This window comes from Cetorhinus maximus, unplaced genomic scaffold (genome assembly GCF_964194155.1).
Source record: "Cetorhinus maximus unplaced genomic scaffold, sCetMax3.hap1.1 HAP1_SCAFFOLD_3823, whole genome shotgun sequence".
NCBI classification, from domain to species: Eukaryota; Metazoa; Chordata; class Chondrichthyes; order Lamniformes; family Cetorhinidae; genus Cetorhinus; species Cetorhinus maximus.
This window is the reverse complement of record NW_027599729.1, coordinates 7,501-22,453: the sequence shown is the minus strand read 5'-3', so window position 1 is coordinate 22,453 and position 14,953 is coordinate 7,501. Positions and strand designations below refer to the sequence as shown.

The 14,953-nt window shown below is 56.2% G+C and overlaps 1 protein-coding gene across 1 annotated transcript; it reads left to right on the top strand.

The window, feature by feature from the left end:
- Nucleotides 1–527: 527 nt before the first annotated feature.
- Nucleotides 528–13,070, top strand: LOC144678222 (hydroxyproline dehydrogenase-like). The gene is made up of 5 exons (XM_078538083.1): nucleotides 528–734; nucleotides 1,427–1,593; nucleotides 3,329–3,439; nucleotides 6,798–6,886; nucleotides 12,579–13,070. The coding sequence occupies exons 1-5, from the start codon at nucleotides 528–530 to the stop codon at nucleotides 12,758–12,760; spliced, it is 756 nt and encodes a 251-aa protein (XP_078394209.1). The 3' UTR covers nucleotides 12,761–13,070.
- The last annotated feature ends 1,883 nt before the right edge of the window (nucleotides 13,071–14,953 follow it).

Here is a 14,953-nt window from a genome sequence, read left to right as displayed (position 1 = left end):
ACCGCGAGAGAGAGAGAGAGCGCGAGAGAGAGAGCGCGAGAGAGAGAGCGCGAGAGAGAGAGCGCGAGAGAGAGAGCGCGAGAGAGAGAGCGCGAGAGAGAGAGCGCGAGAGAGAGAGTGAGAGAGAGAGAGCGAGAGAGTGAGTGAGAGAGAGAGAGCGCGAGAGAGAGAGCGCGAGAGAGAGAGCGCGAGAGAGAGAGCGCGAGAGAGAGAGCGCGAGAGAGAGAGAGCGCGGAGAGAGAGCGCGAGAGAGAGAGAGCGCGAGAGAGAGAGCGCGAGAGAGAGAGAGCACGAGAGAGAGAGAGCGCGAGAGAGAGAGCGCGAGAGAGAGAGAGGGGGAGTGGGATTAATGGGACAGATCGTTCAATGAGCCAGCATGCACACGATGGGCAGAATGGCTCCGTCACTGGTTGGAGGGGAGAGTTTGGGAGCGGGCGGGGGCAGCGGGAGTCGGTGAGGGAGTTGCCTGGGGTGTGGGTAGGGGCTGAGGGAGTGACTGACGGAGCTGGGGGGAGGTTGAGTAGTCGATGGGTTTGGGCTCAGTGCGTTCCGACCACCTGACCGGCCTCTCCTGCTCTCCCTTCCAGCACGCACAGGACACAGGGGTCCACCTCCTGGTGGACGCGGAATACACGTACCTCAACCCCGCCCTCTCCCTGGTCACCATGGCCCTGATGATGCGATTCAACCAATCAGAGCCGGCGATTTGGAACACCTACCAGTGTTACCTCAAGGTGAGGAGTGGACTGAAGATGGGTCAGTGAGATTCACCGCGGCACATTACCCACTGTCTAACCCCGTGCTGTACCTGTCCTGGGAGTGTTTGATGGGGACGGTGTAGAGGGAGCTTTACTCTGTATCTAACCCCGTGCTGTACCTGTCCTGGGAGTGTTTGATGGGGACGGTGTAGAGGGAGCTTTACTCTGTATCTAACCCCGTGCTGTACCTGTCCTGGGAGTGTTTGATGGGGATGGTGTAGATGGAGTTTTACTCTGTATCTAACCCCGTGCTGTACCTGTCCTGGGAGTGTTTGATGGGGACGGTGTAGAGGGAGCTTTACTCTGTATCTAACCCCGTGCTGTACCTGTCCTGGGAGTGTTTGATGGGGACGGTGTAGAGGGAGCTTTACTCTGTATCTAACCCCGTGCTGTACCTGTCCTGGGAGTGTTTGATGGGGACAGTGTAGAGGGAGCTTTACTCTGTATCTAACCCCGTGCTGTATCCTGTCCTGGAGTGTTTGATGGGGACGGTGTAGAGGGAGCTTTACTCTGTATCTAACCCCGTGCTGTACCTGTCCTGGGAATGTTTGATGGGGACAGTGTAGAGGGAGGTTTAATTTATGTAAACTGATTTTTATCCCTGTCTCTCTCTCTCTGTCTCTGTCTCTCTCTCTCTCTCTCTCCCTGTCTCTCTCTCACTTCCCCAGGATGCCTACACCCTCCTCTGCGCTGATATCGAGTGGGCTCTCAGCCACGGGCTGTGTTTTGGTGTGAAGCTGGTTCGAGGTGCGTACATGGAGAAGGAGAGGGTCTTGGCCAAGAGCCTGGGCTACCCAGACCCCATCCAGGCCACTTGGGAGGATACCAACCACAGGTAATGGCCATCGGGGCTCGGGGTGGGGAGAGGGAGTGAGGCATTTCGGGGAGGGGAGGGTAGGTGTGGAGTGGAGGGGTGGAGCGAGGAAGGGAGGGGAAGAGTGGGGACGGGAGAGGAGGGGACGGGAGAGGAGGGGACGGGAGAGGAGGGGACGGGAGAGGAGGGTTCGGGAGAGGAGGGGACGGGAGAGGAGGAGATAGGAGGTGAAGCTGAGTGATGTGAGGAGTGCGGAGGGGGGAGTTTGGGTGAGGGGGTGAGGCGGAGGGAGTTTGGGTGAGGGGGAGATGTGGAGGGGGTAGTTTGGATGAGGGGGGGGCGATGTGGAGGGGGGTGTTTGGATGAGGGGGGGGCGATGCGGAGGGGGGAGTTTGGGTGAGGGGGTGAGGCGGAGGGAGTTTGGGTGGGGGGGTGAGGCGGAGGGTGAGTTTGGGTGAGGGGGAGATGTGGAGGGTGAGTTTGGGTGGGGGGGTGAGGCGGAGGGAGTTTGGGTGAGGGGGTGAGGCGGAGGGAGTTTGGGTGGGGGGGTGAGGCGGAGGGAGTTTGGGTGAGGGGGCGATGCGGAGGGAGTTTGGGTGAGGGGGTGAGGCGGAGGGAGTTTGGGTGAGGGGGCGATGCGGAGGGAGTTTGGGTGAGGGGGTGAGGCGGAGGGAGTTTGGGTGAGGGGGTGAGGCGGAGGGAGTTTGGGTGAGGGGGTGAGGCGGAGGGAGTTTGGGTGGGGGGTGAGGCGGAGGGAGTTTGGGTGAGGGGGCGATGCGGATGGGTAGTTTGGGTGAGGGGGTGAGGCGGAGGGAGTTTGGGTGAGGGGGTGAGGCGGAGGGAGTTTGGGTGAGGGGGTGAGGCGGATGGGTAGTTTGGGTGAGGGGGTGAGGCGGAGGGAGTTTGGGTGAGGGGGTGAGGCGGAGGGAGTTTGGGTGGGGGGGTGAGGCGGAGGGAGTTTGGGTGAGGGGGCGATGCGGATGGGTAGTTTGGGTGAGGGCTGAGGCGGAGGGAGTTTGGGTGAGGGGGTGAGGCGGAGGGAGTTTGGGTGAGGGGGTGAGGCGGAGGGAGTTTGGGTGAGGGGGTGAGGCGGAGGGAGTTTGGGTGGGGGGGTGAGGCGGAGGGAGTTTGGGTGAGGGGGCGATGCGGATGGGTAGTTTGGGTGAGGGGGTGAGGCGGAGGGAGTTTGGGTGAGGGGTGAGGCGGAGGGAGTTTGGGTGAGGGGGTGAGGCGGAGGGAGTTTGGGTGAGGGGGCGATGCGGATGGGTAGTTTGGGTGAGGGGGTGAGGCGGAGGGAGTTTGGGTGAGGGGGTGAGGCGGAGGGAGTTTGGGTGAGGGGGCGATGCGGATGGGTAGTTTGGGTGAGGGGGTGAGGCGGAGGGAGTTTGGGTGAGGGGGTGAGGCGGAGGGAGTTTGGGTGAGGGGGTGAGGCGGAGGGAGTTTGGGGTGAGGGGGCGATGCGGATGGGTAGTTTGGGTGAGGGGGTGAGGCGGAGGGAGTTTGGGTGAGGGGGTGAGGCGGAGGGAGTTTGGGTGAGGGGGTGAGGCGGAGGGAGTTTGGGTGAGGCGGAGGGAGTTTGGGTGAGGGGGCGATGCGGATGGGTAGTTTGGGTGAGGGGGTGAGGCGGAGGGAGTTTGGGTGAGGGGGTGAGGCGGAGGGAGTTTGGGTGAGGGGGCGATGCGGATGGGTAGTTTGGGTGAGGGGGGTAGTGGCCAATGGGCGAATGCTGGATTAATGCTGGTTGTTGGTCTCCCAGTTACCGGAGGCTCCTGGATAAAATGCTGGAATCGGTGGGAGAGACGAGGCCGAGATTGGGTTTGGTCATCGCCACCCACAACGAGGAATCGGTTAAACACGCACTGAGCAGGTAGCGGGCACCACACTGTCCCCACTCTCCCCGGGGTACACTCTCCCCGGGGTACACTCTCCCCGGGGTACACTCTCCCCGGGGTACACTCTCCCCGGACACACTCTCCCCAGACCCACTCTCCCCGGGGTACACTCTCCCAGACCCACTCTCCCCGGGGTACACTCTCCCCGGGTACACTCTCCCCGGCCCCACTCCGGGATCTCCTCCCCGGGGTACACTCTCCCCGGGGTACACTCTCCCCGGGGTACACTCTCCCCGGGCCCACTCTCCCCAAACCCACACCCACTCTCCCCAAACCCACACCCACTCTCCCCAAACCCACACCCACTCTCCCCGGGCCCACTCTCCCCCGGGGTACACTCTCCCCGGGGTACACTCTCCCTGGGGTACACTCTCCCCGGACACACTCTCCCCAGACCCACTCTCCCCGGGATACACTCTCCCCGGGCCCACTCTCCCCGGGGTACACTCTCCCCGGGCCCACTCTCCCCGGGGTACACTCTCCCCGGGCCCACTCTCCCCGGGGTACACTCTCCCCGGGCCCACTCTCCCCAAACCCACACCCACTCTCCCCGGGCCCACTCTCCCCAAACCCCACCCACTCTCCCCAAACCCACACCCACTCTCCCCAAACCCACACCCACTCTCCCCGGGCCCACTCTCCCCGGGGTACACTCTCCCCGGGGTACACTCTCCCTGGGGTACACTCTCCCCGGACACACCACTCCCCCAGACCCACTCTCCCCCCGGGGTACACTCTCCCCGGGCCCACTCTCCCCGGGGTACACTCTCCCCGGGCCCACTCTCCCCGGGGGTATACACTCTCCCCGGGCCCACTCTCCCCAAACCCACACCCACTCTCCCCGGGCCCACTCTCCCCAAACCCACACCCACTCTCCCAAACCCACACCCACTCTCCCCAAACCCACACCCACTCTCCCCGGGCCCACTCTCCCCGGGGTACACTCTCCCCGGGGTACACTCTCCCTGGGGTACACTCTCCCCGGACACACTCTCCCCAGACCCACTCTCCCCGGGGTACACTCTCCCCGGGTACACTCTCCCCGGGCCCACTCTCCCCAGGGTACACTCTCCCCGGGGTACACTCCCACTCTCCCCGGGCCCACTCTCCCCGGGCCCACTCTCCCCGGGATACACTCTCCCCGGGTCCACTCTCCCCGGGGTACACTCTCCCGGGGTACACTCTCCCCGGGCCCACTCTCCCCGGGGTACACTCTCCCCGGGCCCACTCTCCCCAAACCCACACCCACTCTCCCCCAAACCCACACCCACTCTCCCCAAACCCACACCCACTTTCCCCAAACCCACACCCACTCTCCCCAAACCCACACCCACTCTCCCCGGGCCCACTCTCCCCGGGTACACTCTCCCCGGGCACACTCTCCCCAAACCCACACCCACTCTCCCCAAACCCACACCCACTCTCCCCAAACCCACACCCACTCTCCCCAAACCCACACCCACTCTCCCCAAACCCACACCCACTCTCCCCAAACCCACACCCACTCTCCCCGGGCCCACTCTCCCCAAACCCACACCCACTCTCCCCAAACCCACACCCACTCTCCCCAAACCCACACCCACTCTCCCCGGGCCCACTCTCCCCGGGTACACTCTCCCCGGGCACACTCTCCCCAAACCCACACCCACTCTCCCCAAACCCACACCCACTCTCCCCAAACCCACACCCACTCTCCCCGGGCCCACTCTCCCCGGGTACACTCTCCCCCGGGCACACTCTCCCCGGGCACACTCTCCCCGGGCACACTCTCCCCGGGCACACTCTCCCCGGGCACACTCTCCCCGGGCACACACCCACTCTCCCTGGGCACACTCTCCCCGGACCCACTCTCCCCGGACCCACTCTCCCCGGAACCACTCTCCCCGGGGCACAGGCACCCACTCTCCCCGGGGCACACTCTCCCCGGGGCACACTCTCCCCGGGGCACACTCTCCCCGGGGCACACTCTCCCCGGGGCACACTCTCCCCGGGGCACACTCTCCCCGGACACACACCCACTCTCCCCGGGCACACTCTCCCCAGACCCACCTCCCCGGGGTACAGGCACCCACTCTCCCCCGGGCAGACTCTCCCCGGGCACACTCTCCCCAGACCCAGTCTCCCCGGGGTACAGGCACCCACTCTCCCCGTACACACTCTCCCCGGGGCACAGGCACCCACTCTCCCCGGACACACACCGACTCTCCCCAGGGTAGAGTCTCCGCTCTCTCTCCCTGTGACTCTCTCTCCCCAGGGTAGAGTCTCCGCTCTCTCTCCCTGTGACACTGTCTCCCCAGGATAGAGTCCCCGCTCTCTGACCCTGTGACTCTCTCTCCCCAGGGTAGAGTCCCCGCTCTCTCTGACCCTGTGACACTGTCTCCCCAGGATAGAGTCCCCGCTCTCTGACCCTGTGACTCTCTCCCCAAGGTAAAGTCCCCGCTCTCTCTGACCCTGTGACACTGTCTCCCCAGGGTAGAGTCTCCTCTCTCTGACCCTGTGACACTCTCTCCCCAGGGTAGAGTCCCCGCTCTCTCACCCTGTGACTCTCTCTCCCCAGGGTAGAGTCTCCTCTCTCTGACCCTGTGACACTCTCTCCCCAGGATAGAGTCCCCGCTCTCTGACCCTGTGACTCTCTCTCCCCAAGGTAGAGTCTCCACTCTCTCTCCCTGTGACTCTCTCTCCCCAGGGTAGAGTCCCCGCTCTCTCTGACCCTGTGACACTGTCTCCCCAGGGTAGAGTCCCCGCTCTCTCACCCTGTGACTCTCTCCCCAAGGTAAAGTCTCCGCTCTCTCTCCCTGTGACACTGTCTCCCCAGGATAGAGTCCCCGCTCTCTGACCCTGTGACTCTCTCTCCCCAGGGTAGAGTCTCCACTCTCTCTCCCTGTGACTCTCTCTCCCCAGGGTAGAGTCCCCGCTCTCTCTGACCCTGTGACACTGTCTCCCCAGGGTAGAGTCCCCGCTCTCTCACCCTGTGACTCTCTCTCCAAGGTAAAGTCCCCGCTCTCTCTGACCCTGTGACACTGTCTCCCCAGGGTAGAGTCTCCTCTCTCTGACCCTGTGACACTCTCTCCCCAGGGTAGAGTCCCCGCTCTCTCACCCTGTGACTCTCTCTCCCCAGGGCAGAGTCCCCGCTCTCTGACCCTGTGACTCTCTCTCCCCAGGGTAGGGTCCCCGCTCTCTCTCCCTGTGACACTGTCTCCCCAGGGTAGAGTCCCCGCTCTCTGACCCTGTGACACTCTCTCCCCAGGGTAGAGTCTCTGCTCTCTGACCCTGTGACACTCTCTCCCCAGGGTAGAGTCCCCACTCTCTAACCCTGTGACTCTCTCTCCCCAGGATGCAGGAGCTGGGAATCGGACAGGAGAATCAGTTTGTCTGTTTTGCCCAGTTATTGGGAATGTGCGACCACATCTCCCTCACGTTGGGTGGGTACTGACACACTCTCTTCATCTCTCCATATCTCCCTCACCATCACTCTCCCTCTGTCTCTTCCTCTCTCTTTATGCCCCTCTCTTTCTCTGTCCCCGTCTCTCTCTTTTTGTCTTTTATTCTGTCTCTGTCTCTCCCTCTCACACCATCTCTCTCACTCTCTGTCTCTCTCTCTCTCTGTGTTTCTCTCACCATCACACTCGCTCTCTGTCTCTCCCTCTCTCTTTTTGACCCCACTGTATTTTTCTCGCTCTGTCTCTCTCTCTGTCTCTCAATCACCGTCTCTCTCCCTCTGTCTGTCTCTCTCACTCCATCTTTCTCTCTCTGTGTCCCTCTGTCATTGTCTCTAGCCACACTATGTCCCTCACTCTCCCGCTCTCTGTCTCTTGCTCTCACCCTCTCTCTTCCACTCGGTCTCTTTAATATTTTGATCTCTCTCTCTAACACCCTGATCTCTCTCTCTCTCTAACACCCTGATCTCTCTCTCTCTAACACCCTGATCTCTCTCTCTCTCTAACACCCTGATCTCTCTCTCTAACACCCTGATTTCTCTCTCTCTAACACCCTGATCTCTCTCTCTAACACCCTGATCTCTCTCTCTAACACCCTGATCTCTCTCTCTCTCTCTAACACCCTGATCTCTCTCTCTCTCTCTCTAACACCCTGATCTCTCTCTCTCACACCCTGATCTCTCTCTCTCTAACACCCTGATCTCTCTCTCTCTCTAATACCCTGATCTCTCTCTCTAACACCCTGATCTCTCTCTCTCTCTAACACCCTGATCTCTCTCTCTAACACCCTGATCTCTCTCTCTCTAACACCCTGATCTCTCTCTCTCTAACACCCTGATCTCTCTCTCTCTCTAACACCCTGATCTCTCTCTCTAACACCCTGATCTCTCTCTCTCTAACACCCTGATTTCTCTCTCTCTAACACCCTGATTTCTCTCTCTCTAACACCCTGATTTCTCTCTCTCTAACACCCTGATCTCTCTCTCTCTAACACCCTGATCTCTCTCTCTCTAACACCCTGATCTCTCTCTCTCTCTAACACACTGATCTCTCTCTCTCTCTAACACCCTGATCTCTCTCTCTCTCTAACACCCTGATCTCTCTCTCTAACACCCTGATCTCTCTCTCTCTCTCTAACACCCTGATCTCTCTCTCTAACACCCTGATCTCTCTCTCTCTAACACCCTGATCTCTCTCTCTCTCTCACCCTGATCTCTCTCTCTCTCTCTAACACCCTGATCTCTCTCTCTCTCTCTAACACCCTGATCTCTCTCTCTAACACCCTGATCTCTCTCTCTCTAACACCCTGATCTCTCTCTCTAACATCCTGATCTCTCTCTCTCTAACACCCTGATCTCTCTCTCTAACACCCTGATCTCTCTCTCTATAACACCCTGATCTCTCTCTCTCTCTCTCTAACACCCTGATCTCTCTCTCTAACACCCTGATCTCTCTCTCTCTAACACCCTGATCTCTCTCTGTAACATCCTGATCTCTCTCTCTCTCTAACACCCTGATCTCTCTCTCTCTAACACCCTGATCTCTCTCTCTCTAACACCCTGATCTCTCTCTCTAACACCCTGATCTCTCTCTCTATAACACCCTGATCTCTCTCTCTCTAACACCCTGATCTCTCTCTCTAACATCCTGATCTCTCTCTCTCTAACACCCTGATCTCTCTCTCTCTCTAACACCCTGATCTCTCTCTCTCTCTCTAACACCCTGATCTCTCTCTCTCTTTCTCTAACACCCTGATCTCTCTCTCTCTCTCTAACACCCTGATCTCTCTCTCTCTAACACCCTGATCTCTCTCTCTCTCTAACACCCTGATCTCTCTCTCTCTAACACCCTGATCTCTCTCTCTCTAACACCCTGATCTCTCTCTCTAACACCCTGATCTCTCTCTCTAACACCCTGATCTCTCTCTCTAACACCCTGATCTCTCTCTCTCTAACACCCTGATCTCTCTCTATCTAACACCCTGATCTCTCTCTCTCACACCCTGATCTCTCTCTATCTAACGCCCTGATCTCTCTCTCTATCTAACGCCCTGATCTCTCTCTCTCTCTAACCCCCTGATCTCTCTCTCTCTAACACCCTGATCTCTCTCTCTCTAACACCCTGATCTCTCTCTCTAACACCCTGATCTCTCTCTCTAACACCCTGATCTCTCTCTCTAACACCCTGATCTCTCTCTCTCTAACACCCTGATCTCTCTCTATCTAACACCCTGATCTCTCTCTCTCACACCCTGATCTCTCTCTATCTAATGCCCTGATCTCTCTCTCTCTCTCTAACGCCCTGATCTCTCTCTCTCTCTAACGCCCTGATCTCTCTCTCTCACTAACACCCTGATCTCTCTCTCTAACACCCTGATCTCTCTCTATCTAACACCCTGATCTCTCTCTATCTAACACCCTGATCTCTCTCTCTCACACCCTGATCTCTCTCTCTCTCTAACACCCTGATCTCTCTCTCTCTCTCACCCTGATCTCTCTCTCTCTCTCTAACACCCTGATCTCTCTCTCTCTAACACCCTGATCTCTCTCTCTCTCTCACCCTGATCTCTCTCTCTCTAACACCCTGATCTCTCTCTCTCTCTAACACCCTGATCTCTCTCTCTAACACCCTGATCTCTCTCTCTCTCTCTAACACCCTGATCTCTCTCTCTAACACCCTGATCTCTCTCTCTCTAACACCCTGATCTCTCTCTCTCTCTCTAACACCCTGATCTCTCTCTCTAACACCCTGATCTCTCTCTCTCTAACACCCTGATCTCTCTCTCTAACATCCTGATCTCTCTCTCTCTAACACCCTGATCTCTCTCTCTAACACCCTGATCTCTCTCTCTATAACACCCTGATCTCTCTCTCTCTCTCTAACACCCTGATCTCTCTCTCTAACACCCTGATCTCTCTCTGTCTAACACCCTGATCTCTCTCTCTAACATCCTGATCTCTCTCTCTCTCTAACACCCTGATCTCTCTCTCTCTAACACCCTGATCTCTCTCTCTAACACCCTGATCTCTCTCTCTAACACCCTGATCTCTCTCTCTCTCTCTAACACCCTGATCTCTCTCTCTAACACCCTGATCTCTCTCTCTCTAACACCCTGATCTCTCTCTCTCTAACACCCTGATCTCTCTCTCTGACACCCTGATCTCTCTCTCTCTAACACCCTGATCTCTCTCTCTCTAACACCCTGATCTCTCTCTCTCTAACACCCTGATCTCTCTCTCTAACACCCTGATCTCTCTCTCTATAACACCCTGATCTCTCTCTCTCTAACACCCTGATCTCTCTCTCTAACATCCTGATCTCTCTCTCTCTAACACCCTGATCTCTCTCTCTCTCTAACACCCTGATCTCTCTCTCTCTCTCTAACACCCTGATCTCTCTCTCTCTAACACCCTGATCTCTCTCTCTCTAACACCCTGATCTCTCTCTCTCTAACACCCTGATCTCTCTCTCTCTAACACCCTGATCTCTCTCTCTAACACCCTGATCTCTCTCTCTATAACACCCTGATCTCTCTCTCTCTAACACCCTGATCTCTCTCTCTAACATCCTGATCTCTCTCTCTCTCTAACACCCTGATCTCTCTCTCTCTCTCTAACACCCTGATCTCTCTCTCTCTCTCTAACACCCTGATCTCTCTCTCTCTAACACCCTGATCTCTCTCTCTCTCTAACACCCTGATCTCTCTCTCTCTCTCTAACACCCTGATCTCTCTCTCTCTCTAACACCCTGATCTCTCTCTCTCTAACACCCTGATCTCTCTCTCTCTAACACCCTGATCTCTCTCTCTAACACCCTGATCTCTCTCTCTAACACCCTGATCTCTCTCTCTAACACCCTGATCTCTTTCTCTCTAACACCCTGATCTCTCTCTCTCTCTCTAACACCCTGATCTCTCTCTCTCTAACACCCTGATCTCTCTCTCTAACACCCTGATCTCTCTCTATCTAACACCCTGATCTCTCTCTCTCACACCCTGATCTCTCTCTATCTAACGCCCTGATCTCTCTCTCTATCTAACGCCCTGATCTCTCTCTCTCTCTAACCCCCGATCTCTCTCTCTCTAACACCCTGATCTCTCTCTCTCTAACACCCTGATCTCTCTCTCTAACACCCTGATCTCTCTCTCTAACACCCTGATCTCTCTCTCTAACACCCTGATCTCTCTCTCTCTAACACCCTGATCTCTCTCTATCTAACACCCTGATCTCTCTCTCTCACACCCTGATCTCTCTCTATCTAACGCCCTGATCTCTCTCTCTCTCTCTAACACCCTGATCTCTCTCTCTCTCTAACACCCTGATCTCTCTCTCTAACACCCTGATCTCTCTCTCTCTAACACCCTGATCTCTCTCTATCTAACGCCCTGATCTCTCTCTCTATCTAACGCCCTGATCTCTCTCTCTATCTAACGCCCTGATCTCTCTCTCTCTCTAACCCCCTGATCTCTCTCTCTCTAACACCCTGATCTCTCTCTCTCTAACACCCTGATCTCTCTCTCTAACACCCTGATCTCTCTCTCTAACACCCTGATCTCTCTCTCTAACATCCTGATCTCTCTCTCTCTAACACCCTGATCTCTCTCTATCTAACGCCCTGATCTCTCTCTCTCTCTCTAACGCCCTGATCTCTCTCTCTCTCTAATGCCCTGATCTCTCTCTCTCTCTAACACCCTGATCTCTCTCTCTAACACCCTGATCTCTCTCTCTCTAACACCCTGATCTCTCTCTATCTAACACCCTGATCTCTCTCTCTCACACCCTGATCTCTCTCTATCTAACGCCCTGATCTCTCTCTCTCTCTCTAATGCCCTGATCTCTCTCTCTATCTAACGCCCTGATCTCTCTCTCTCTCTCTAATGCCCTGATCTCTCTCTCTATCTAACGCCCTGATCTCTCTCTCTCTCTAACCCCCTGATCTCTCTCTCTATCTAACGCCCTGATCTCTCTCTCTCTCTAATGCCCTGATCTCTCTCTCTCTCTAACACCCTGATCTCTCTTTCTCTAACACCCTGATCTCTCTCTCTAACACCCTGATCTCTTTCTCTAACACCCTGATCTCTCTCTCTCTAACACCCTGATCTCTCTTTCTCTAGCACCCTGATCTCTCTCTCTCTAACACCCCGATCTCTCTCTCTCTAACACCCCGATCTCTCTCTCTCTAACACCCTGATCTCTCTCTCTAACACCCTGATCTCTTTCTCTCTAACACCCTGATCTCTCTCTCTCTCTAACACCCCGATCTCTCTCTCTAACACCCCGATCTCTCTCTCTAACGCCCTGATCTCTCTCTCTAACACCCCGATCTCTCTCTCTAACGCCCTGATCTCTCTTTCTTTCTAACACCCTGATCTATCTCTCTCTCTAACGCCCTGATCTCTCTCTCTAACACCCTGATCTCTCTCTCTCTAACACCCTGATCTCTCTCTCTCTAACACCCTGATCTCTCTCTCTCTAACACCCTGATCTCTCTCTCTCTAACACCCTGATCTCTCTCTCTCTAACACCCTGATCTCTCTCTCTCTAACACCCTGATCTCTCTCTCTAACACCCTGATCTCTCTCTCTAACACCCTGATCTCTCTCTCTAACACCCTGATCTCTCTCTCTAACACCCTGATCTCTCTCTCTAACACCCTGATCTCTCTCTCTCTCACACAGGAAGTGCTGGTTACTCTGTTTATAAATCGATTCCGTACGGCTCTGTTGAGGACGTGATGCCTTACCTGGTTCGCCGAGCCCAGGAGAATCTCAGCGTGTTGAAGGGGCTGCGGACAGAGCGCGACCTCCTCTGGAGGGAGCTCAGGAGGCGCTTGACCGGGAAAAGGAGGCAGGCGGTCTGAGCGTCATCAGCAGTATACCTACTGTCCTGTTCACTCCCACCGTACACAATCCCAATGGACCCAAACCCCTTCCCGTTCACTCCCACTGTATACAATCCCAATGGATCCAAACCCCTTCCTGTTCACTCCCACCGTACACAATCCCAATGGACCCAAACCCCTTCCCATTCACTCCCACTGTACACAATCCCAATTCCAAACCCCTTCCCGTTCACTCCCACTGTACACAATCCCAATGGACCCAAACCCCTTCCTGTTCACTCCCACTGTACACAATCCCAATCCCAAACCCCTTCCCGTTCACTCCCACTGTACACAATCCCAATGGACCCAAACCCCTTCCCGTTCACTCCCACTGTACACAATCCCAATGGACCCAAACCCCTTCCCGTTCACTCCCACTGTACACAATCCCAATGGACCCAAAACCCTTCCCATTCACTCCCACTGTACCCAATCCCAATGGACCCAAACCCCTTCCCGTTCACTCCCACTGTACACAATCCCAATCCCAAACCCCTTCCCATTCACTCCCACTGTACACAATCCCAACGGACCCAAACCCCTTCCCATTCACTCCCACTGTACCCAATCCCAATGGACCCAAACCCCTTCCCGTTCACTCCCACTGTACACAATCCCAATCCCAAACCCCTTCCCATTCACTCTCAGTGTACACAATCCCAATGGACCCAAACACCTTCCCATTCACTCCCACTGTACACAATCCCAATGGACCCAAACCCCTTCCCGTTCACTCCCACTGTACACAATCCCAACTGACCCAAACCCCTTCCCGTTCAATCCCACTGTACACAATCCCAATGGACCCTAACCCCTTCCCGTTCACTCCCACTGTACACAATCCCAATGGACCCAAACCCCTTCCCGTTCACTCCCACTGTACATAATCCCGATGGACTCAAACCCCTTCCCGTTCACTCCCACTGTCCACAATCCCAACTGACCCAAACCCCTTCCCGTTCACTCCCACTGTACACAATCCCAACTGACCCAAACCCCTTCCTGTTCACTCCCACTGTACACAATCCCAATGGACCCAAACCCCTTCCCGTTCACTCCCACCGTACACAATCCCAATGGACCCAAACCCCTTCCCGTTCACTCCCACCGTACACAATCCCAATGGACCCAAACCCCTTCCCGTTCACTCCCACTGTACACAATCCCAATGGACCCAAACCCCTTCCCGTTCACTCCCACTGTACACAATCCCAATGGACCCAATCCCCTTCCCGTTCACTCCCACTGTACACAATCCCAATGGACCCAATCCCCTTCCCGTTCACTCCCACTGTACACAATCCCAATGGACCCAAACCCCTTCCCGTTCACCCCCACTGTACACAATCCCAATGGACCCAAACCCCTTCCCGTTCACTCCCACTGTACACAATCCCAATGGACCCAAACCCCTTCCCGTTCACTCCCACTGTACACAATCCCAATGGACCCAAACCCCTTCCCCTTCACTCCCACTGTACACAATCCCAATGGACCCAAACCCCTTCCCCTTCACTCGCACTGTACACAATCCCAATGGACCCAAACCCCTTCCCGTTCACTCCCACTGTCCACAATCCCAATGGACCCAAACCCCTTCCCCTTCACTCGCACTGTACACAATCCCAATGGACCCAAACCCCTTCCCGCTCACTCCCACTGTACACAATCCCAATGGACCCAAACCCCTTCCCCTTCACTCGCACTGTACACAATCCCAATGGACCCAAACCCCTTCCCGTTCACTCCCACTGTACACAATCCCAATGGACCCAAACCCCTTCCCCTTCACTCCCACTGTACACAATCCCAATGGACCCAAACCCCTTCCCCTTCACTCGCACTGTACACAATCCCAATGGACCCAAACCCCTTCCCGTTCACTCCCACTGTCCACAATCCCAATGGACCCAAACCCCTTCCCCTTCACTCGCACTGTACACAATCCCAATGGACCCAAACCCCTTCCCGCTCACTCCCACTGTACACAATCCCAATGGACCCAAACCCCTTCCCCTTCACTCGCACTGTACACAATCCCAATGGACCCAAACCCCTTCCCGTTCACTCCCACTGTACACAATCCCAATGTACCCAAACCCCTTCCTGTTCACTCCCACTGTACACAATCCCAATGGACCCAAACCCCTTCCCGTTCACTCCCACTGT

What these genes read in the sequence shown, in the direction of transcription:
- LOC144678222 (XM_078538083.1), top strand. Translation starts at nt 528, where the DNA reads ATGGGTTTGGGCTCAGTGCGTTCCGACCACCTGACCGGCCTCTCCTGC. An exon ending in GTTAAACACGCACTGAGCAG is followed by an intron (nt 3,440 to 6,797) that starts GTAGCGGGCACC and finishes CTCTCTCCCCAG; the next exon opens with GATGCAGGAGCTGGGAATCG. An exon ending in CCACATCTCCCTCACGTTGG is followed by an intron (nt 6,887 to 12,578) that starts GTGGGTACTGAC and finishes TCTCTCACACAG; the next exon opens with GAAGTGCTGGTTACTCTGTT.